Here is a 23,794-nt window from a genome sequence, read left to right on the forward strand (position 1 = left end):
TAACCCCTTTGGATCTTGAAGACTTATCGGTGCTCTTCATTAACACCAATCTATATTATCGCTCCCGTGGCTGTTTACTTCCATTCAGAAAAGCTGGATCAAATTGATACGGATTTCCTTTTTCTTTTTATTACCCGAACACACAAAAGGAATCTCCTATGGCAGGAAATGAATGATAGACTCGCTTGTTGATGAGAAAGCAAATAAGTACCTCCAGATGATATTAATGTGATCTTAAAATAGTGGGAAAGTTTTCTTTTATGACATTGACAGAGAGGCAATGATTTTGAGTAATGCAGGTTGATGTGAAGATGCTTTAAGATTAAATAAGTGCTATATAAAGGCCTGTCAGCCTGAATTCTAATGTGCTATGAGACATTTTGCATACTCTTAAATATGCAAAATGTCTTGTACCACACTGGAATTCATTCTGACAAGGCTTTATATAGCATTTATTTACACTCATATTGTACTTCGAGGGAAGAGGGGTAATGCTTGCTACTCTTTGAATGGAAGTAACAAAAGGTAATGCTAATTGGTTTGTTTCCTTCTTAGAAAAAGAAAATAAAACCAAAAAAACCCCACAACACAAAAAATAAAATAAAAGCAATCAAAAGTGGAAGCTTGTTTAATATTGCTCTACCATCATCCTGAAAGGCATAATAATTTGAGTTACACATCTGAACTGATTGGAGTTACAGAATCATATCTCCTTTTTGCATTTAACAATATATACAATATAAAATAAATACATTTACACAAATGGACATTGGTTGGAGCACACGGTATGATACACATCACAAAAATATACAGTTGATTGCTATACAGATGTGAAGCCCATCTACAGCTATAGACATGTTTGTTTTTATTTTTTGTTTTGTTTCGCTTTTTAACTACTGGCTATTATGCAACTCCTGGATTATTATAAGCAGTTTAATTTTTTTGTCCTTTTGCGATCTTTGCACGATAAGACTGCCATAAAATGTTTTCCTAGGCAGGTAAACAGAGACGCTTAAATAATTAAAATACAATCACCAACACCCATTTTCTCTTCTATAAGAAAAATAGCAGTTTTAATTTTTTATATCTTTTTATGTTATCATTTAAATGCAAAATAGTGGAATAAATACAACAATCTGATCTGATTGAAACAAATGTGTAACTTCTGGGAGTTACACAATCATATTGCTTTAAATAAGAAAAAATTAAAAAATGAAGCAAAAATAGAAATTAAATTGTTATGGCTAAAACATACACCCTTTGAAATTTTCCCAACACTTCACATTAAGTAAGTGGTCTTGAAAGAACTCTTCTCCAGCAAGGTTTAAGATGAACAATATTATAAAGCCCGTGCAGTTCTTTTAGCTATATTTCAGGTAATGCTTTTACAGTCTTGAGATACTTGTTCTTTTGCAGCTCCAAAATATTACTGAAAATGAAAACTAAAATTTGCACCGTGTGCCTTTAACACATCTCCATTTTTTTTGTGTTTTTTTTTTTTTTTTTTGTATATTTCTAGTCAATTGGCTTTTGACCCTGAAGCCCAAGTTCTTTAATGTGATACAGCAAAAACAATATTTATATTATATATTTATATATATATAGTGTACTTGAACAGTAGCAACTTAAACCCTGCACAAACTTTCTGGAAAATAAACTTTTTTTTTTTGCACTCTTACATATATAAATAATCTTATAGAATCAGCACCTTTTTCCCAGGAGTTGTATTTTTTTTTTGTCATTTTTTAAAAAGGGATGTGCCAATTTCTGAACTCCTATCACAGCTATAAATTTCAAGTTATTGACCATCTGAATGAATTGCTAATGAAGATTTATCTAGAATCACACTACAGTCACTTCTCTACTGAGAAAACACAATCTACAATATAGTCCCATATAGCTAATGATAGATACACAGTTTTTTTTCTTTTTTTTTTTTTTCTAGCACAAGGCTGATGGAGCACCAGCCCATTGTTATTTTGTTTAAAGCACACAACGTAGCAATAGTTTTGGAAACTTGTCCGCACCAAGAAAGTTTTGCAACAACACAGAGCGAGTTAATAACAACATCTGAGAGATGATTGAATAAAAGCTATATTTACAGCGTTTAAAAATTAGACTTATCTATAATCTTGAAATATTCAAAGTTTTATTTCTAAGCTATACATTGGTATTCTATAATAAACTGTTACAGAAATTATCCCTTGTTTTGAAAATATTATGATTTTGACGTGTATCTGATCATAACGAGTATTTGTTTGGAGTTTCGATCTCTTAATTATTACTAGGAAGAACCTTATTACCGGTAAGGAATAGAATATACTACTGTAATCTCCTGAGGAATTGTACATCCAATATTGTCTCTAATTCTACCCTGTGTCTATAAGCACACACCACAAGAATCCAAACACCACAAGAAGAACAAGACAACAGTCTTTGAATGCAACATAAAAATTCAGAAAAGCACAGCAAACATGAAACATTGAAAAGCTGAACTACATTTCTTTTGTTTGTTAGGATTACAATTTTAATTACATCTGTGTACATAGAATAAGGATGTTCACATAGTACAGGGAGCAGCTACTAACACTGGTACATTGGTATAGCATTTGATGGAGGTTATTGTTTATTGGTTATTTAGCGACTGTAGTTTTCTGGGGGCATCTAATTGGTTTATACATTAGATTACACCTCTTAACAGTCTTGAAACTGACTGACTTTCATGCTGTGACAATACTGGTTGAAAAGCACATATACTGGTTTAGCTACTTGTTAACAATTGCAATTTACAAAATAAAATCTAAATCAATAAATAAGGTATAGAAGTGTTAAATTGTTGAATTTGGTCAGAAGTCTACTACTCTGATTTCTTAATTTTGCAGACAATGGCATTTGCCTTATTGCCTCTAAGCTACTATCGGTTCTGAGGGTTCTCCTGTGTGTAAGGTTATAATTTTGCAAACAGGCAGTATCTCATTCATTGACAACTGAAGCAGTTAGAAATCACACAGCAACTATACCTTTGTACAGTCGCTGTCTCCTACACCTTTATAGATTGGTACTTGACATGGAGTATTTAAATGTTAGACTACTCAGATATACGGTAGGTGTAATCTAATCCTTTGAGTCAGTGAACATTTAGTTATAAACTGGAGCTCATGTTAAGAAACTGGATGTTTTGGACCAGACTGGCACACAACATAAATTGCATCCGTGATAATATGCACCTTCCCTTCAACTATTGCTTTAGTAAGATAAATTCCCACATTAATAAATGGCTGAAAACTGGTAAAGCTGGTACAAAAAAATCTCCGTTAGTAAGAAGAAACAAAACATTTAAAAAAATCTTCCTTCAGGATTCATTTGTCCTTCATTATTGTTCATCATTGTTCAAGCCAGCACAAAAATGCAGTATTTCTTTCTCTTTAGTATTGCATGAATGAATAAAGCTTAAACTATTCCCTGAAAAAGTTACATTGTAGCTAACCTAAGAAATATCTGGAAGACTTTAAAAAACAATTAAGGAATCAAATGGCTGTAACTGATCTAGATGGAAAATGCAATGATAAGAAGCAGCCGATGCATCGTCGCTTAGTCGTCTAATTAGAGACTGCTCCTATGAAATCTAATACTGCATTCAGTCAGTTCATCGTGTTGTACTGTACTGCTAGGTACGGTGGTTCTCTCTTTGATTCCTTTGTCATTGGGGACATTATGGTTCATAATAAGTTCACTGGCATCCATATTATGGATTTCCATCCTTTGGCAGGCCTGGCTTCCATCTCTCTTCAATTAGAGACCTCTTTTAAAAAGTTCAGCAGCAAAGGAAAAAGAGAAAAGGAAAAAGGAAAGGAAAGAACAGAAAGGAAAAGAGAGAAAAGGAAAAGGAAAAACTGCATCAGAAAGACACAGAAGAAAAAGTTGAAAGCTGCTTCACAGTCTTGCTGCTAAATATCAGTGCAGTCATTTTTTCCTTAATTAAACACTAAGTTTCTTTGCCATTATTATCCTGTTTATTTTCCCTTTTTTTTTTTTTTTTTTTTTTTTTTAAAACGTGCATGATGGGAAAGCCCCATGATGCTTTAGTCAGACCTTGGCCTCCAGCATTTCCAAAAAAAGTTTGTGCATGGGGACTTTGCCTTCCAGTTTGATGTTGTAGAAATGCTGCACAGCCTTGGTGGAGGTTTGCCTCAGAAGTGGGAGAGTCATCAACATCTTGCCAGCGCGACGTGGGTCTTCCATGTGCTGTCCGGCCTCGTAATCCTGCAGAGCCTCGTGTAAGACGTCCTGAAGTTTCTGCACTGCCTCAACATCCTCTATGTGCATTGAGTCTGCAAAACAAAGGAGCAACAAGAGGTTTCAGTTTGGTGTGCCACAAAGTCAGGTAACCCAGTGGCTGCACAGCTCTTTCACTGGTGCTGTCCTCTTTTACAGAGGAGGAAGATAATAACCCACTTATTTCTGAATCGACCTTCAGAACACTATCCGGAACCACAGTGGAGCTACAAATGTATAATTAACTCTTGGGTAAATAATCCTTCTCCTCATCCTCCTCAAACTAGGAAAACGGTCGCCTGAGCTGCTCCATAAACTACCTCTTACAGTTACTGCGTCAAAGAAATTACAGCGCCAAAGGGCAAATGGCTGTACGAGCTGAAGTCCGCATTTTATCAGGGATGCAAGAATGACTGCCCCGTTATGTGAAAGCTTGGTAGACTTGTGCAGCAGGCTCCGAGGCTGAGGGATTGGAGGCTGTGGTTGTTACCCACTGGTCGGTGGTGCTCATGGCTACATAAAAATGACAGGATTAGGACCACTTCACTGACACAAGGGAAAGGAGAGTTTGATGTGGTTTCCTGATAGGCTTAGCAAAGTTTTTCTCCCTCCGGCATGTTCACATAGAGAGGCAACACTTAACATGGTCCTGAGCAGCTTTTGCTCTATCAGGCTAACATTTCCTACTAGGTGTAATCCTTTCCTCCTACTCACTCAGAGGATGCTTCATCTTGTTGTTGTTGGGATTCTGCTTTTTTTTTTTTTAATCACTCAAAGCAAGCACCTCATCCTGTACCTTTTCCAGGTGAGATGTTTTGGTGGTGTAAGTATTGAGTGAGAAGCCCAGACAAAACGCACACCAGGAACTAAACTAAGCTGCTACATGACCTGGAAAGATTAAAGCAATGGAAGTGTGAAATAAAAAGAAAAGATCTAACTGAAATAACTGTAAAACCCTAAACAGCATAAATACAAAAGGGGAAGATGTCCCTGAGAACACGCAGTTACTGGACCATGCTGAGATGACTTCAGACGAGCAGCCCTAATTCTCTGACTTTTATGTAATCATAAATGCCAAAGAAAAAGCGATGTGGTCCAAAGAGAGGTGAACGCAAGTAAGGAAGAACAGCCATTTGTGAAATAGGCTGCCAAACACCCCTGATCAGCTACCAGAATTGGGATTTTGGCCCGTGGACTTACATAAAATTTAAATAAAGCACCATATGAGAACTGCTGCAAGGGGGTGCATGTCCTAGGGACACTGCGTGACCTTAGCACAAGGTGAAGCTGGGACAGTGAATCCATGGCTGCGTTAGGGCATCTCCTTGAAAAACCTAGTTAATACAATGCTTACTTTGCACCTTGCAGATTTTTTTTTTATTTTTTTATTATTATTATTTTTTGAATAAAGCTCCTGCTCTCAGGCAGAACAGTGACTGAGAAGTTGGACAGGGAAGAACCCACTTCCAGAAATGTTTCCAGCTCCTGTACTAAGCAGCTATGATGCACTAGATGAGCGTGGGCATCATGCTTTTCCCCTGTTGATGACAACAGCAACAAATTTTCCACATGCCTCAAATACTTGAATTATATTCTGAGAATGAAGATGCATCTAAGATTTATCTCCTGAAAGCTTACATATAACTACTTCTTCAAACAATTAGGCTGGATAATAAATACCTCTCTTTTTTAAACACAAACATATGAAACCAAAACACGAACCAGTAAGTAACAGGTTAACCAAAATGTTCCAGCTTCTATTGTCAAAACAAATGTGCAAATTGAAAAGAAAAAAAAAAAAAAGTTACAGCTCCTGCTCTAAAACAGACACTTAATTATATACAAGTTTGGATCATTTAGCACGTTTTATTGATTCTGATGACAGTTTATCTGTTAATTACACATAATGGAGTCCTATGGGAATTTCACGTTTAATAATTCTGAGTCTTAGCGGATACATGCTCTAGGAAGCATGCAGTGAGACATACGCTGCAGGGATGTGATACTGCACATCAAGGTGCACTGTGCTGAAAACAGAGAAACCAAAAAATATCTCTCTTAGGGAAAAAGAGGGCTACAACATTTTAAGAAAGATGCCAGGGAAATGGTACCTGTAGCAAAATTTACTTCTAATTAATGTGAGCCCATTCCTCAAATCCATACATTTTTGATAGTCTTCTAATATGGCAATTCTATTAAATAATTCTGTGTCAATAAAAGAAAATCCCTGAATCCTGTATCCTACAAACAGAATGTAATCAATACAGAGATGCTAACACACACACAGACAAACGTGACAAATATCTTAAGCAAGGTGTCCAATCACTGGGCTTAATTTGGAATACAAACACCAAACAAATTGGCTTCATTGCTCCTCTACTCTTCACCAAATCCTCAGATATTCACAGTTGTGGTACAGAGCATGGGTAGGATGGGCTACTCCAAATCATTTTCCACAAACCATGCACACTTTGTGCAGAAATGACATAGCTTTTCCTCCTCTCTCCAAGCCCACAGTGCAGGGCCAGGTGTATAGACAACCCAGAAATGTTAGGAGCATGGGATAGGAGCATTTTAGCAGCAAGAAAATTCTTGGCAGGTCAAAGGCTGATTCTCCCAGAAAAACAGTTTTACACCATGCTGCATAGAGAGACAGGCCTTTCTGGAGCACCTGACCATAAATGTTCAGCTCTTAACCTTGTATAAAGTTTGTCTGGTTCTTCCCAGAACCAACGTTTACAACTGAGCTTGGAAATACATGGATGGAGTCCGGATGTGACCGTACAGCATCCCTCTGGTAAACAGAGCAATTGCTGATTTGAAAGAGAAACAGCAGTAAAACGTTTGATATATTTGTTGCTGTCTTTGAAATCCATGGTCCGGTGCTTCGAACCCAAACCCAGGCAAATAGATCTGAGAATGGCACAGGAAATGGAATGAGAAAAAACAGCGGGGAGAGAGGCACTTACAGCCAGTGACTACAACTTCAAACTATTCCCTTAAAACTGCGATTTGGCTTGGAAGATTTAAAAATGATTTAATCAAATTACTGTGATAATTTAACTTTCCATTTACAGAAAAGATTCAAACTCATTTCAGCTTTACCCATTCTAGGGGCTGCTAATGTTTAAATGCAAACTCACTAAATCTATGCTATTTAATTAGACGATGATTCAGCTCGCATATTGCTCAGGAAAATATTAATCTCTACAAATATACTTCTTCAAGTTTTAGCCTTGGAGTTTGGAACTTCCACTTTACTCCAGATATTAAGCGAATGTAGATCTTAATCCCTCAGGCGTAAGCCTTTGAAAATAAGCAAAATGGTTGAAAATGCTGAACTAGCCAAGGGGAAAAGAAGCGGAAAAATAAAAGAAAAGAAATCTTTGCAGTAACTACAGACTGGCAGACACTGAAGTGAATTCAGAGCAGGTTAACTTGTCGCTGATAAGTCCAGTCCACACTCATAAGAGAGGGCAATGTCAACAAGTACTGCTACAATTTAAGGAAAAACAGACTCGTGCAACAATCCAGAAGTAAAGAAATAATTCCACAGACGATATGAAATTAAATTCTAAGTTATGTACAAAATTTTGAATGTTCTTTCTATGCCAAGAAAAAAACAGAATTATTTTTTTTTTTGAAGTGGCTTCAATTGTATTCTACACAGGTAATTAGGAAACCTATACCTAGATGTAAGACACTTGAAAATTAGTGCCTTTATAAAGAATGAAAATAAACAGGGTAATTTGATAGTATTGTCATTTGGAAGCAAGCAAGATTTGATATTAAGAACCCTGCAAAAAAAGCATCCCAGGCTAGTGTTCGCCAGACACAAGACTCATTGATACAAGACTGCTGAAAACATGGGATGTAAATCCAAGGGGAGGGAAAAGGTTTTGATCAGTGCCCCAGTGCAATGGGGGAGGGTGAGATCAACAAGTTAGGGCATGGACTCATTGAGCTCTGCTTTGAGAGTCTCTTTTTATCCTTGCAAACACGTTGTTTCACCATCACAGCATGGGAAAACAGAATTGCATCTCTTCTGATCAGCCCCACAGAAAGCCAATTGATTGCATCATTGTGCAGAAATGAGAGAAAAACAGAGTTCTCATCTAAGAGAAACACCGCAAGGTCCAGATACAAATTGAGATTACAATCTACCTTGTTTAAAATTCAAGCTTCATCTCAAATGCAGCAAACAAACATCCGGGCCACCCAGGAATAATTCAGAACACAGCACAAAGGGGAAGAATTAGCTGAAGTTTGGAAAGCACCTGAAATGAGGGCAAGGAGACCTCTCCAAATACTGCTCTCAGGAAAGATAGAGGCTGGTATGTTTGCATAGTGTATATAACATACATCAGTAAGAAGAAAGCAGAGGAAACCCAGGGGTCTCAAGTGAAGTATTTCTTCACGTCTGAAAATTCAGGCAGCATAAAGCAAGAAATTATTACAGTGAATCAAGCAGCAGGGAGTATGCAGCAGTGAACACACGCATTAAGATGCTGATAAAGCACATCAGAGGGGCAAATATCAACAAGTAGAGCAAGGTACTTGAATGATAGCAATCACAGTGACATCTGTGGTTCCATACGGAAGAGTATCTCACAAACTAAAAAAGGATAAATCAGGTTAGGGAGTTGCTGGATGATGGAAGAACTGGAGACGAAGAGCAAGAACAGCACACAACGCTTTTGACTTTAAGGAGAACAGTTCCCCTTTAACTGAGGGGAAAAGAATCATAATCTGGGCTATGTCTGAAATAAAAGGAAAGTATTTTTGGATGATATTGCCAATCCAAAAACAAAACAAAACAAAAAACACCACAAAAATCATCACAGTGTTCACATGGGAGAGATTCTTTCAAAATTACAGATGTCCATCCTGTCCTGCCTGAAATGTGAGACATTTACAGAGGAAAACTTGCATTTCTGCAAAGTACTTGTCCACACTGTGTTTGTGTATAATTTATAGGAGAAACACAACAAAGTGACATTTTGAAAAGCATATTGCTTAAGATAGACGTAACCCATGGAAACTGCTGATGCCAGATCAAACTAGGTTCCCGGTTCCCTCACACAGCAATAATTCCCATCCTTTTCCAGCCTCTAAGTGAACTTGCCTCAGATATTGACTTTGGTTCTCCCTATGTAGGACCAACAAACACATGTAACTTTGAACATCCATTCGCCTGTCTTCCCTGAACAGAACTGTCTGCTGGGGTCTGCATGTTAAGGCTAAGAGACAAGCATACAGACAGGAGTGTTTTCCCTTGCAAAAGAGTATGGCAAAAATGGTCTGAGATCTGGATTATTCCATTGGAAACAGACACTTCAGTCAGAATATACATACGTTGGAAATTACAGAGGAATAAACTACAAATTCCTTGTCCATAGGAATTAGAGGCAGTGGAAACCAAAACAGTAAAACAGAAGCTTGTATGCTTTATTTTAGTGAACAAGGTCCTAGTCTGGATTGCACTATGAGACAGAAGTAATTGCCGAAATTACCATTGAGAGCCTGGTACCACTGGTACGCTGCTGTGGAAAAGAAGGGTCGCTAACAGCGGCTGCCCACCACTGGATGTGGCGTGGCACTTCACACAGGGTCTTTCCTACACAGCCATGGAGATTTGATTCCCAGGAAATTCACATACAAGCAGAGAGCTGGCCAGGGACAGAGGCAGTGCAGCTTCGCTGGTGACCCTGCACCGGGATGAGGGGACCCGGGGCTCTAACCTCCTGCTGCCACTGCTGGCCTCCCTGCCTCACCTCCCTGCCTCGCCCCTGGGAGACTCGAGCTCCAAGCACGTAATGGCTGTAGGGGTAGTGGCTACCTCACTCATAAACAGGTGAGAAACATCACAAAGTTATCTGGTTACTACACCAACCACCAGAAGAGAAGAGCCAACCAACACCAAAAACAGAGCAAGTGACCACGGAGTAATTTGTTTTCTCTAAGCACTGGGGGTGCAACCGATGTGATTACAAGAAAATGGACTAGGAGGAAAAAGCTGTTTATGAGACAGGAAAACTGACTATCCTGGCAGTTTCCTTTTCTCAAATTAATTTCTAAGCTGTTTCACTCTTTATATGAAATTATATGAAGGAGTTAACAGGTCTTGCTATTTATATTTCGTAGTATAAACATTGGTAATACACCAATGACATGTGTATATATATTTCTCTCTATATGGCTATTAGAGATAGCCATATTTAATAATGGATTCCAACACTATCAAGATACAGAAAGATGGCTAAATAAAACAACATGCAAAAATGGCATTGTTAGAAACTAAATACAGTATTTTGCAACATATTATAAACCCCAATCTACACTGGTAATAAAGATGATGTTCTATGAAATATCATTTACAGGGTTCTATCAATTAATTTTTACTATGATAATATTATTTAATTGTAATAGCCTAGCGCTCTGAGTATGTTGTTTTGCTGTCTGGAAAGACAAATAAGCTGCAGGTAAGAGCTACATTTCTTACCAGGATAGATGAGCATGTAACTTTCCTGGCATCTGTGCTGCTCTGTGCTTCATGATGTTAACATGCACAAGATGCTTCTTAGTTCTCACTCCTTTGGTACTGAAAGGGTTTTGTCTTTCTTTTTTTTTTTTTTTCTTTTTTTTTCTTTTTTTTTTTTTTTAAAAAGTCAGTTAGTAAGATAGTGAGACCAGAAATTGTGATGGCAAGTGGAGGCCCTTTTCTCTTTCTGGTGTTACTGGCTAGACAGCTAGTATTAATGTTTAAGATTAAATTTTCAACAGTGCATAAGGTTATACATTTAAGTGCCTAGCATCCACATTTAGGTCAGATTTTTCAAGATGCCAGCAGTCTATTAGGCAGATACACACAGATCACATTTTATAATGTGCTAATGTATTTTGACACATTAGTTACTTATTTTAGGTCTTAGATGGGAACTCTAAAATCTGGTCTCAGTTGTGACTCCTGAGATCTTCTGCAGCATTTAGGCCTGAAGGAACAATTTAGTCTTTACTGATCAGGCAATTTCTGCTCACCTGCAACTCCCTCTTTAGTATTTCCTAATCAATACATGAAAGCATTTTCTAATATGGAAAAGATGAGGAGGTCACCTTTTACGTGCAGGAGTGTGCACGTGTGCACTTGCGTTCACCTGAACGTATTTTGTAAATAGTTCACCTTCCCTTACACACGAGGAAGTAATTGGTACATGCATGTTTTGGAAACCATTCAAAGTTGATTTTCTGCGTGGGTAAACAAAGTGCTCGGTGGTGCCAGATTGCTTCATTTGGGCAGTGCAAGAGGGAACGCAGGGTGGCTGCATCCAGCAGCTTCAAGGAACTTGCTTCTGTGCACAGAAGGGAAGGAAAGCAGGAAGAAACCAGGGATACTGACAGGACAAGGACAACCCGGTGGTAAGAGGGACTTCCTCAGAGTCTGAGCATGAAAGGTGCATTAATTACTGTTGAATCATCGCAGAGATTTAAAACTCTAATACAGTCTTTATTAAGCACTACAAACTAAACGTAACTATTGAAACCACACCTGCACAGTGTTTAATCTGCACAGGACTAAAACATCCATACGTTTGTGCTCTTATATATGTATTTAAACTTTACAGACACTACATGCACTCTGCTTGGGATCAAGGATAATATCCAAGGTTGATAGTTCTTGCATTTCTGAAAATTTATAGAGGCGGACTGGCGTTGGCCAACATCACAATGGAAGAGTTGAGAAGAACCATCAGAAAATCAGCCTGAATAACAGCTCCTTGGCCCCACCTTTCAGAAAGCAACCAGCAGCATCGCCTCAGACGCTGCACTGAGAAACAGACCCCATGGGCCAAAACAAAAGGCAGCAGTTGGGATATTTTAATGGTCACGGTAACTTAGATTTGCTGGCCAAAGCAAAGCTTGTGGTATTTATCTATACAAAATGCAATCAATATTAAGACAATCTACAATTTCTTTTTCTGCTTCTATATACCAGCACTGAAAGTAGTGTGACACTGTATCATAAATCACTAACACAGATGCAGAACCATAAAACCACCTTTGTCTTCTATTTACAGTAGAGTTAACCTGGGAATCTCACCAGACAGCGTGGATATGGCTGAAACATCTAGGAGTCTTTAATATACTTTATCCATTATACTACATCCAATATCCATATATCCAATATACTACATCCACAAAAATGTTGCTGTATTTTAAACGGGAAAAATAAATAGTGGTAGTTTTTGAAGAAAGTCTTGTAGCAACAAAATACAGTAAAATGTGAACTGCTAACTGACAGACTTCATAAAGGTATCCTTTTCTCAGGTATAACTGCATGTACATTAATCAATTTCTTAGTTATGTAAAAACAAGCTATTTCTGGTTTTGTCTATAAAAAAATAAATTTGATTTTACTTTAATACTTTAATTTTAGCAGTACTTGTGAATTATAACACCAGTGGTCTGATATTTTTTGCTGGTCTGTAATTCTGCAGGTTGGTGTAGCCACAAAGTTTGATATCTGCTGCAGGTACAACCTGGAGCTAAAATATTTAATGTCAGCAGTCAAAACACTCTGCTAAGAGGGAAATCAAATGACTGGTTTGCTTTGTAACTTCTCTGTACAATCGTTTCTTTTAAAAGAGCCATTTTATTTCTTTTAAGATGAGGAAGGAGATGTTTTCACTTAAATGTGCCCTGAGTTCTAGTATACTGACTTATATTTCTCTCTGACATTATCCTTGTTGAAATTTCCAGTGAAGTTAATGAAGCTACAGATGATTTTGACACACTCTATGCACAATGTATGACTAAACTTTTTTTTGGCAGCAGTGTATTTTATTATTACTTAACCACTGTATGCCTATCGGTGAAAAAACAATGCATGAGAAAATGCTGTATCCCCATATTCTAGCCCCTAAACCTTTTTATCAAGTAAGTTACAAGAATATTTCTAACTCAAATGGACTTTGGTTTATAGAATTAAAAAAAACAACACTAATAGCTTCACAACTTAGACTCCGGCTTCCAGATAACTTTCTTGCTCTGCTCACAAAGAATGAACAAACCTGAGAAAAATGTTACTTGTGACCGCAAAGTATCCTCAAGTGTATGTTTACAGTAGTAAAAAAAAATAAATAAACTCTCAATTAAAAAATAATGCTAGGCTTTGAGGGGTGTTTCAGCTTTTTCCTTTTCTGGAAATAAAATAATATTCTAAAACTAAGGACAGAGTTATTGGGGTGGAGAACACTTTACAAAGAAACTAATAAGCATTTTGGCTTTGCATGTTTTTGAATTATATTTCCAATTAAAAATGCAGAGTTCTAAATCACATTACAAAGACAAATAGGAAAGTACAACTTCATTGTTGAAAACAATTTCCCTCCTATCAATCTGAGGATTCATGCATCAATATTGTAGATGAACTGTTAATTACAAAATCAATTAAAAAATTATTTCTAAAAACAGTCACGCGTTCTGGCTCTCAGGGGGGCAATTTGGGCAGAAGGTCTCATCTCACTAGGACCGCGCCAAATCACAAGTCGTCATCCACAAGTAAGCAAAAGCAATCTGGTTTTTCATTTTTCAGCGCGGCTGAGCCCAGCCTGAGATTGATCGTCACATATGGCCCCAGAAAACAAACTGTCAATACCTTGAATGCTGCAGAATTTGAACAAATAGCCGTCCGCCCATTCAAGCCACTCATTGCATCCCATTTAACAGATTTTATTGACAGTTTCCTTCTTGTAATTAAAGGGAAAACTACTGGCCAGCAACCAAGATAAAGTTCAAAGATAGGGTCAAAACAAAAGCAGATGGAGGGGCACGGTGTGACTGTCAATGGAACATAGCATCAGAGCACGTTATTGACACACAGGTATCTAATGATCGGCACGTCATTAAAGAGGGATCTATCGTGAACTTTATGCAAATGCTAAAAGGGACTTAAGACCACAATAAAGCATTAAGGAGACACAAAAGGAAAAACAACAAAGCACAAACGATTTTTACTTATCTGACAGTATTCACTGCTTCAGCACTTTTAAATTCAAATGCAGGAAAAAAATTCTTCCTGAGATTTTTAACCCTTCCTGCACAGGTAATAGATAAATGCAGAGGATCCATAAGGTAGGGTGGGGTCCATGCGAGACTAATAAAGAATTTCCTCCCCCCCCATATCCTGAATTCACCCTATCAAATAAATCATCAGCAGCTGCATTTAAAGAGAACGCATATAGCATATTCTCAATGCATCCCTCCTGCTCATTTTAACTGCAATGATTAGACTTGTCTGGATTATGGAATGGATTTAGGAGAACAACATCCATATTCATTTGAAAGGATCTTTGCCTGTAAAATACTCTCCAAATCATACAGTGCATTACCCTCCACTCCCTTAGGATCATGTTCCCCAATTACTTGGAACCAGAAAGCCCTTCTTAGTTTGAACTGTTTTGTTTGTTGCCGGTTAGACTAAGGGTTGATTAGCAATTTCTTCTTCTAAATCCATATTTAAAACAAGCATGCAGAAAGTATTACGGAGAAAAGTGATATATTAAAAATGTAGCAACTGTTGTGCCACTGTGCCAACCTGAATTAGCAAGTGCTATAGCTTTGAGGGTGACAAACTCTTCTTTCTCCAACTTCATGCTCTTGTATTTCTTTACCAGCTGCAGTATGGCATTATTAAGGTCAAGAAGGCCTGCCAATTTGGACTGGTCTTCATCCATAATATAATCTTCAGCATATACAAGCTCATCTTCAAAAGAAAGTGACCGGTATACAACACCGAGAATCAAAATCTCCATCCAAGCACTCTGCAGAAGGCTCATCTGGTCAGCTAGAGACAAAGTGGAGAATCCTGAATAGGAAAAAAACACAGGAAAAAATACTAAGCACAATTGGATTTGTCATAAACCTGCTCCTCTACTTGATTTGTTTTTATATACATTGTAATAAAACAAGTATGTATTCTTATTATTCTCCCTTCTGCTTTTGTGCCTTTCATCCCCATTTTACTATAGGAATCTCTTACCTCTCTGTTCACCGCTACCTTACGCCAAGAAGGACAATTTAGGAGGGATTTTTTTTTTCTTTTTGAAAGGGATGATTTGATGTTTTAATAGAATTAAGGTGATTAACACAAAGAGTGAAATTCTCTTTGAACTTTAACCTCAGGGGAAAAAGAAGTAACCCACCCTCCTCCAAGAAGATGTTAATTACTTTTGCAATGGCTCCTGCCTCTACCACACTTGTTGAAGTAATGGGACAGCATATTACAGTGCCAACTGAACAGCAGTCACACCATCACTTTTCTGAGGACAAGCAAAAATTTAATAAATGCCTCTTAATGAATTGAACTTTTGCTTTCCTATTTTTTTTTCCCCTGCTGTCTTTCCTAATAGGATCACAGGGGGCAGAAATCTTTACTGCCTTACCTTTTCAGCCTCTTGTTTACAGTACCTGTTAATTTATGATATCAAACTGCTAATATCCCAATCACATTAGGAGATACAGAACAACATGGGAGAGGAAGTGATTTCCTGGCCTGTTGGTGAAATGCAGCAGTTTGCCAGTTGGCACCAGCAACCACAAGGACTTAATAAAATCATCAAAGGGGATTAGTCAAGCCTTTCTTAAAGGGTCTTAAGACATGTCTGAGGCTTTCATTTAGTTGTTTATGGAGCTGCTCACATGTTCTTTGACAGGGTTCCTGCTGTACGAACATTCTTTTTGCTGTTCGATTACACTTAAATGCATTTTTGTGTTTTGAAAGTCAAGAGTTACAGTCAAGTAGGAACAGATCATAAACTAGCAAATCTGCAAGGCATCTACTCCAAACAAGATTTTCTCTATAAGCACTAAGCAACAGAAGTAATACAATAAAAAAGACAAGCCCACATCCAAACCACCAGGCATCCATAAAAATGAAATATAAAACTGGCTGCATGCTTGCTCTCTCTTATTTCCTCCCCCTTCTTATTTGTTTTCATTTTCTCATACTGTCTTTTGAGCCTTGTGATAGAACTGTAGCTCTCTGCCTTCAAAAAAAACCAACAAAACCTGAGCCAACACCACCACGAAACCCTTGAGGAGGTGACAATGGAAAATAACACATCTGTGATTAAAATAAATAAGAGGGAAATGGAGAAGAAATAATCGTTTGAAAGGTTATAAGGAGGAATTCATGATTTCAATTAGCTTCAACATTTCTGTTCCTTCCCATCTTTCAAGAACCAGTTTTTCTGCAGCAGCAGATGGACAGAGAACGTAGCCTGCAGCACTGTCCTGTGACAGCCCTATTCTCCCTCCCAGACACTGCTGTTAGTAAATAGATTTACACATTCTCCAATCTCCACACATCTTTCTGCCGAATAATTAAAAGCAGGATGATTAGTTTATTGAGTGGAAGGAGGAACTTTTTTATTGAGGTCCATCCACGATTTTATCAGGGCCAGCACTTTTACGGTTGTCATGAGGGTGCAGGCATCCAATTTTTCTTATCTGCCTGATTAATACAAACGCTGTTTCAGGACGCATTAATTAACAGATACAAATCTACGTTCTCATGGAAGGATCAATACAGAGAAGAAAAGAGGCATCAATGTGAATTTAGTGCTGATGATGGAGAAGGCACTCTATTGACATTTACGTGCATAGAAACTTTAAAGTTGCAGTGGAGCCCTTTTGTCCCTGTGATTTACAAATTAACAATTTTTCAGGTATAACAATGTTTCACACACTTCTGAAGAGTTTAATTAAGCAAAAAGCAATAAAATCAGTTTTGATTAAAAAAAGTTTAACTTGCAATTTCTATTCTTTTTTTTTTTTTTTTTTTTTTTTTTTAACACTCCCTACTTCCTTCATTTACTTATCTATTTTGGTACTTTTTTTTTTTTTAATAAATACTGCTATGTTTCAATAACACTTATTATGCCACAGCCAAAGGAAATTACATATGCCCTGTGAGAGGGAGAAATAGGATTTTACCTACAATTCATTGTTCTGCACTCTTGAAAAATCTGCTTTCTGGTGTAGAAAATATACTAATTGTTTTTATATGACACAAAAAATGAAAGGATTTTTTTACATTATAGAAAAACTGGCAAATATAAACCACACTGTTCTGCACTCCAATAATAAATCAAATAAACATGATTATTTTCTCCCTGATCGAAGTAACTTTCCCTTGAAAGCCTGCTCAGTGAAAGCATGTTTTAACTTTTACAGGCATCCCTTGTGGGAATATAAAGCAGCATCATGTTGTAATTAATCTGTCTTTGTTTTGTTCTGATTTTTCAGAAAATGTGAAAGCATCCTGCGTGTCTCTTGTATCCCACCAGTGCCCTTTTAGTAGATGTTCAGCAAGTCACAGTTAACAGAACAGATTACACAGCCATAGACGTGTTTACATAGAGGGATTCATTTTTAACTGTTTCCTGAAGGTTGTGCTTGCTCCGTGCCAAACTTTGCTCTGATCCTCTGCACTTTTGCTATACGATGTTCAGACCAACGATGTTCAGTGACAAGTGGACATTTCCTATTTCAAAATGTACCTATTTGAAAAGAAGTCTCCAGATCATCTGTGAATACACTGCCAGCTTTCTGCACCAGCCACAGCCTTCCCGGTCTCAGCTCTAAGCTCTCTCCAAACAGCCCCGAGATGCTTCCCACAGTGGGCTTTTGAACTTTGTCATGCCTTGTCTGGCTCCTTAATTCCGAAGAGCCTTGCCGCTCAGAGTTTTCAGTGTAGCACTGCACAATGGCTTTTTAAAGCACCACATTGTGCGCCTTCTTCCCAGTTCGCATGCACCATGGTGGTGACAACTTTGATCTCTGCCCGCCTCCCTCCCCATGTCAATGCCATTTAATGTATCACAGGCATTTGCTCGCAGAATGGCTCTGTACCTTGACCTGCAGTTAAACAGCGTGTTTGTCTGCAGCACGGCGCGCTCTGAATAAACCAGATGACAGTCTGGAATAACGTCATCTGGGAGGATTGAAAGGCTTCTCAAGAGTCAGGTACCCCCGAGGTAATAAGCTTGAAGGAAGCATGTTTTGTGCCAACCCTCCTGCCATCTTCTACTAGACGCTCATGTGCTTGACAATGATGCCATGGGCACTTGTCACGATTTTTTTTTCCCTTTTTGCCTAGCAAACCGATGCACTTTGCAGTCAACTTACAAAAAAGGCTAAGCATTTGAAAGTGTGAAGGGCAAAAAATATCTGACGGCTAGTCTTCAAAAATACACTTTCATTTCAGAAAGCATAAATGTTTATTTCCTGAGCTGAGTGTTGACAGAAATAGGCTGCAGTGCAGGCATATGAATTTAACCCCTGGTAGGCATTCTTTTCAGCACGGTTTTATGTGGCTGCATGCAAGCATTGTAAATCTACAGGGTGTCTCGTAATATCACTTAACAATAGCATTGATTTGCTGGTTACAGATTGTCTTCTTTCCTTTTTTTCTTTCTTTCTCTTCCTTTCAGGGACTGTACTGTTTCTTGGGCTAAAAATAGATACTTTTCTACAAACAGCATATCACACTCAAATTGTAATTATGCTGTAATGACTCACTGAGATCACCGAGTGTGCACTGAGAAAAGGTTGATTGAGCAACTGAACATATGCTTGCTTTTCTCCTTTCACATACCAGTAAACCCAAAGCTCCAAGGAAGCAGAAATAAATAGGTAGAAAGGCCTCGGCATGTTTATTAGGGGAGCGGCCGGGGCGAGCGGGATCTGCGCAGGGCTCTGTGCTTGCAGCTGCCGAGGCAGGCACCGAGTGAGCGCCGCCTCGCAGACGGGGCTGACGAAGCCACGAGCAAACCTCAGCTCCCAGCACTCACACCGCTTGCTCTCTGCTCCACGCCGCTCCCAGCTCCATGCTAAGCAGGGGAAATCTTTTGTATTCCTAAAGACCCTTTCCTCCGCTTCATTAAGATGGACTTCATGGACACTAACTCACCAGGGGCTACAGTGAAGCAGCTGCAGATGGTCAAGTGCCAAAGTAAGATCTGTAGCTTACACACAGCACTGCGAGAACTACTTGACAAAAAAAAAAAAAAAAAAAAAAAAAAAAAAAAGAGACAGTAGCTGGACGTATTCCTACCTTTATTTCCAGCCTTGAGCATTTGAGGCGATGCCTGAATCAGGCTACTCTAGCTCAAGTAGTTTCACTTTGCAGGGAATGAGCTTTGCCTCCTCCCTGTTATGTGCGCAGAAATCACAATGTTTGATCAAACCAGGAATGAAATTGCTGGCAAATCTGGGAGTTGCTTGAGTTTTCTGATAATCACCTCCCATTTATTTCACCATTTGTTTTTGTGACTGTTTGTTTTAAGAACAGAATATTTCTTTTGCTTGCCCTGGTTTGTACTTCAAATATCTTCATTTACATTTTCTATAATCAAAGCTCTGCTTGAAAATGACATGTTCACTAGTGTGTTGCAGATTCAATATATTTACACAGTTGAAATACCAGAGCTGGATTTTCAAATTATTTACACTTAATTTTGATAGATTAACATCCTTCTAAATGTTTTATGGGTACTGATGTTTCCAGTGCAATTTCCTTACTTCAAAAATGATGTAGAGTCACCACTGCCAGAAGAACAAACTGATATTGCAAACACTTTAAAAAAAACACTTCACTTTTAGCCCAGACTACTTCACAGAGAGAGTGTGCAGAAGCCTCACAGTCAAACAATAAGCAGTGGGCTTTTTCCTGACTGCACAGGAGTTAACGTAGACACCCCAATTCATTTCAAGAGCAGCCACAGGCCCAGGATGCTGCTCTTGGACATGCAGTGGTCCCAGGGCTGCCCAGTGGTCCTGCCATGTGCTTGGCACTTGCCCAGACTCATTGCACAGCTTCAGCTGGCTTCCAGGGATGTACACAAAGGCTGGTGAAATTTCAGCACCAAAATTCCTGCTAGGGCTACATGAGGTGTTCTAGACATGATCAAGGTATTTGCTGAAAGAAACCTTCAGAGCCTGACTGCCACTTAAAATTAGTCTCTTTCTTCTGCAGAAACCCAGGGAACAGGATGGCATGATTCCCTTTTTTTGGGGTGCCTTTAGAGCTGGATTTCCCACATAGATCTAAATTAAGAGAACCTTTTTATTATACAACACAATATTGATTTAATCACATTTCGAAATACTCTGTTATGAAAATATATAACAAGACTCACACACTTTTCAGCTGTTATGGAAACTATTAAACAGAAGGAGAGTGCTCTGACTAATCACCAAACATATTTCACAGATTATGGATGAAATTTAGTTCTTGGTGAAAGCTGGAGCAGAAACAGATATACTTCATTATGCCAGGGTGGACCTGTTTTTTTTTTTTTGTTTTTTCTTTTTTTTCATACCTGTTTGCTCATGGAGCCCCTGGTCAAAGGACTAGTAATTCGATGTGATGCCACAGCAAGCTGAAATTTAAGCATGACTGAGGATTTTTGTGTGCAAGGTGTGAGATCATGAAACAGAAAGCCCAAACTTGAAAGTCAAAGATAGGTACCAAAGCACAAACTCAAACACGAAACACAGCCAAAAGCTCAACTCACGCTGTTTGTTGGATTCAGCTTGCAAGGTACTTACAATTGATGTGCCACAATTAAAGTTATGTTTAGCAACTAGTTTCACCCCACAGCTTTCTGCACAGAGGACAAGTGAAACCACACCATTTTCCCAGCAACACTTTGCTATACAGCATGTCCTCCTGCCCCTGTAGCAGAGCAACGAAATAAGTGCTGGGACTCTGCTGCACGCCAGGAGTGCTGGCTGCCATCTGCGAGCTGGGTGTGTGCCTGCCTGGGAGATCAGGTTTTGTATGTGGAGGTGCCCAAGAATCCCTCTGACTCTGCTAAAAGAAAGCAAAACACATTCAGAGCACACTGGGGTGTCTGCAGCCAACCAATCCAGTGTGCTTTCTCAGTTTTTATTTAAGGATGCTTATATTGTAACTCCTGTTGTCCAAGTTCTTGTAAATATATATACATATTATATTTTTAACAGGAAAAAAGCCTATGGCAAGCACTTTTTCACTAACACCTAACAGCGTAACGGGAAATGCCACACAGAGCAGTAAGAAAACCAGGGCTTTTATCCTGATGCTACTTTCACCTCACTGAAACAACAGCAGAGAGATGGCATTGCAATAAAAATGCATTCACGCTGCATGTCCTTCTCAATCCATTAAGAACAATGGATTCTCACTAAGCAAATATTCGCTTGTCAGAAGTATTTGCAACACTGGATTCATTCAGCAGGAGTAAGTAAGTGAAGTTCACAGCAATTTAAAAGCAGCAAATTAGACTTATACAAACAGTGAAGATGCTGCTTGCCTAGCGTGACCTTTCACTCAAGGTATACAAAAAAGTGTTAATGTAATTTAAATACCAGTTAGAAATATTTCTCTTTTGTCTTTTACCCTGTGAAACCTTACATAGTAAGATTAAATAGGAACAACTTAAGCTTGTCATTTCTATACAGGGTAGGACGCGCCTAGTGAGATGTAACTCACTGTACTGCCAATTGATTTCAGCACTTGAAGCTGAGATCTCTCTCTAACCAGCCAAATATTACTATGCAGCTCTTCTACAATTTCTGTTTTGCTAGTTATAGTACAAGGTCCTACAAGCTTCTTCTTTAGCAATAGTAATGGATATGAGCTGGGAAATGCCAGTGATTAAGACTTTCTCTCTGACTTCACACAAGCACTTCCAGTTGCTAATACTCTGCAGTGAAACGTTAAAGATGAAAAAACCTGGTCAGTCACCCTTGCTTCAGGACAGACTTGGTGAGACCTGCATGTATGGGATATTTCCTAACAGCATTTTTGGAAACAGATGGCTTGAAGTATTGCACACACTATTTCCATTATTTTTGATTTCATACCTTATTCCAGTATTTACTAAGAAAAATAAAAATATAAAGCAACAAATTTAAACATATTCATAATTCATTAATAATTAATTTTCCCTTTCTTCTGGTTTTACCACTGGAATTTCTACAATTTTAAATAGCATTACTCCAAATTCGTAACAACCTTATAATAAAAAGGAACCAGGCCAAACACTTCTACCTTGATTATCGTCACCAGATACTCTGAGAACTCTCCTGTATGTTAGACAATTAGTACTTAGAAATCCATACGTTTTACCTCTCTGTAGTGACTTTTAAATTCTAAGATATGGAAAATCAAGACTTTTAGACTTAGCATAGCAGTCCGATGTGACCCAAGGTAGCTGTAGGTCCCCCTGAGGACAGCAGTACCGACTCGCAGATTCTAGAGGGTAATTTTTCTAATGCACTGCATGTATGATCTGATCTGATTATTTGAAGTTAACTCTTGCAGTTCTTTACATTGTAACTTTTGAACATGGTTTGGTTAGACTATGATTTTTTGGGGGGTCTTCCTATTGAAGAAAGTAGAGGCAGATGACATGGTGTGCTCCTAAAACCAGCTTTGCTCTTACACTTGAAAAGTTGTGTTCAAGGTACATAATTTTTTAAATTTTTTTTTAAAATGTCTGACATATTTTGAGGTACCACCTGCATGCCCAGACATTTGTAAAAGAGAAAACATAGCAAGATTATATTTATGACCCTGATTTTTATTTTTTTTTTGGCGAGTCTACATTAAAAAAAAGCCCAACATTCTCAACATAAGTATTGATTTCACACACATTTTCCTTCAATCTGTTCTGGATTTTGAGTATTTGAGTATAGGCACACTAAAGCCACTCTTGTGGGTAAAAAAAATAAAAATAATTAAAAATAAAAATAAAAATAAAAATAAAAATAAAAATAAAAATAAAAATAAAAATAATGTCAGTATATTTTGACATTATTTTAATAATGTCAAATTATGTTTTGACATTATTTTAATAATGTCAAAATATACTGACATTAATAAAGTAACTGTGGATGAAAAACAAAAATTATTCTGTGTGTTATGCTGTAAGTAGAGCCTTCAATGAATTCAGCTAGCAGAAGTTAAACTTTTTAATCAAATGTAATTAAACAACTAAAAAGGCTACCCTTTTTTTTTTTTTTTAACTGAGTCAAACAAACAAAAAGAATGCGGATTTTAGAGAAGAATGTAACTAAATTAATAACAACAAACAACATTACTTCAGGTACTGCTCACTTCAGTCTTTGTACGCATCAGCTTCTGAGCAACAAGTACAGAGTACTGAGAAATTTGGAGCTCAAGCTCCTTCAGCCCGCTGTACTTCAAAGCCAAGTTTGTTTCATTATTATTATTATTTTTCCACACAAAGGACAGATCTCTTGCACATTCAATATGTGCTGCCTTTTATTAATAACCTCCATGGATCTGCTTTGAGAGCGCTTTTGCTCGACGAGTGCTAGGTCATTACTGTTTGCCTTTTGCTCCCCCAGGGATGCTCCCAGTCATTTGCTCGCTGAGAGCGGTGGCAATCCTTGCTGCCTCCATCAGGCAAAGCCAGGTTTCCAGGAATTCCCCAATCATGTTAATAAT

At 38.0% G+C, this 23,794-nt stretch overlaps 1 protein-coding gene across 30 annotated transcripts in view; it reads right to left on the minus strand.

Moving 5' to 3' along the window:
- Positions 1-612: 612 nt before the first annotated feature.
- ESRRG (estrogen related receptor gamma) overlaps positions 613-23,794 on the minus strand; it is a 404,916-nt gene continuing 381,734 nt past the window's right edge. For all 30 annotated transcript variants that reach the window (XM_084512426.1, XM_084512445.1, XM_084512434.1 and 27 more), the window contains 2 exons: positions 14,870-15,139; positions 613-4,331 (listed from right to left, as the gene is read on the minus strand). In XM_084512426.1, the coding sequence (XP_084368552.1) occupies positions 4,087-4,331; positions 14,870-15,139 (515 nt within the window). In that variant the 3' untranslated portion in view covers positions 613-4,086. The remainder of the gene's footprint in view (positions 4,332-14,869; positions 15,140-23,794) is intronic.

The sequence above is a fragment of the Aythya ferina genome, assembly GCF_964211825.1.
Source record: "Aythya ferina genome assembly, chromosome: 3".
Taxonomy (NCBI): Eukaryota; Metazoa; Chordata; class Aves; order Anseriformes; family Anatidae; genus Aythya; species Aythya ferina.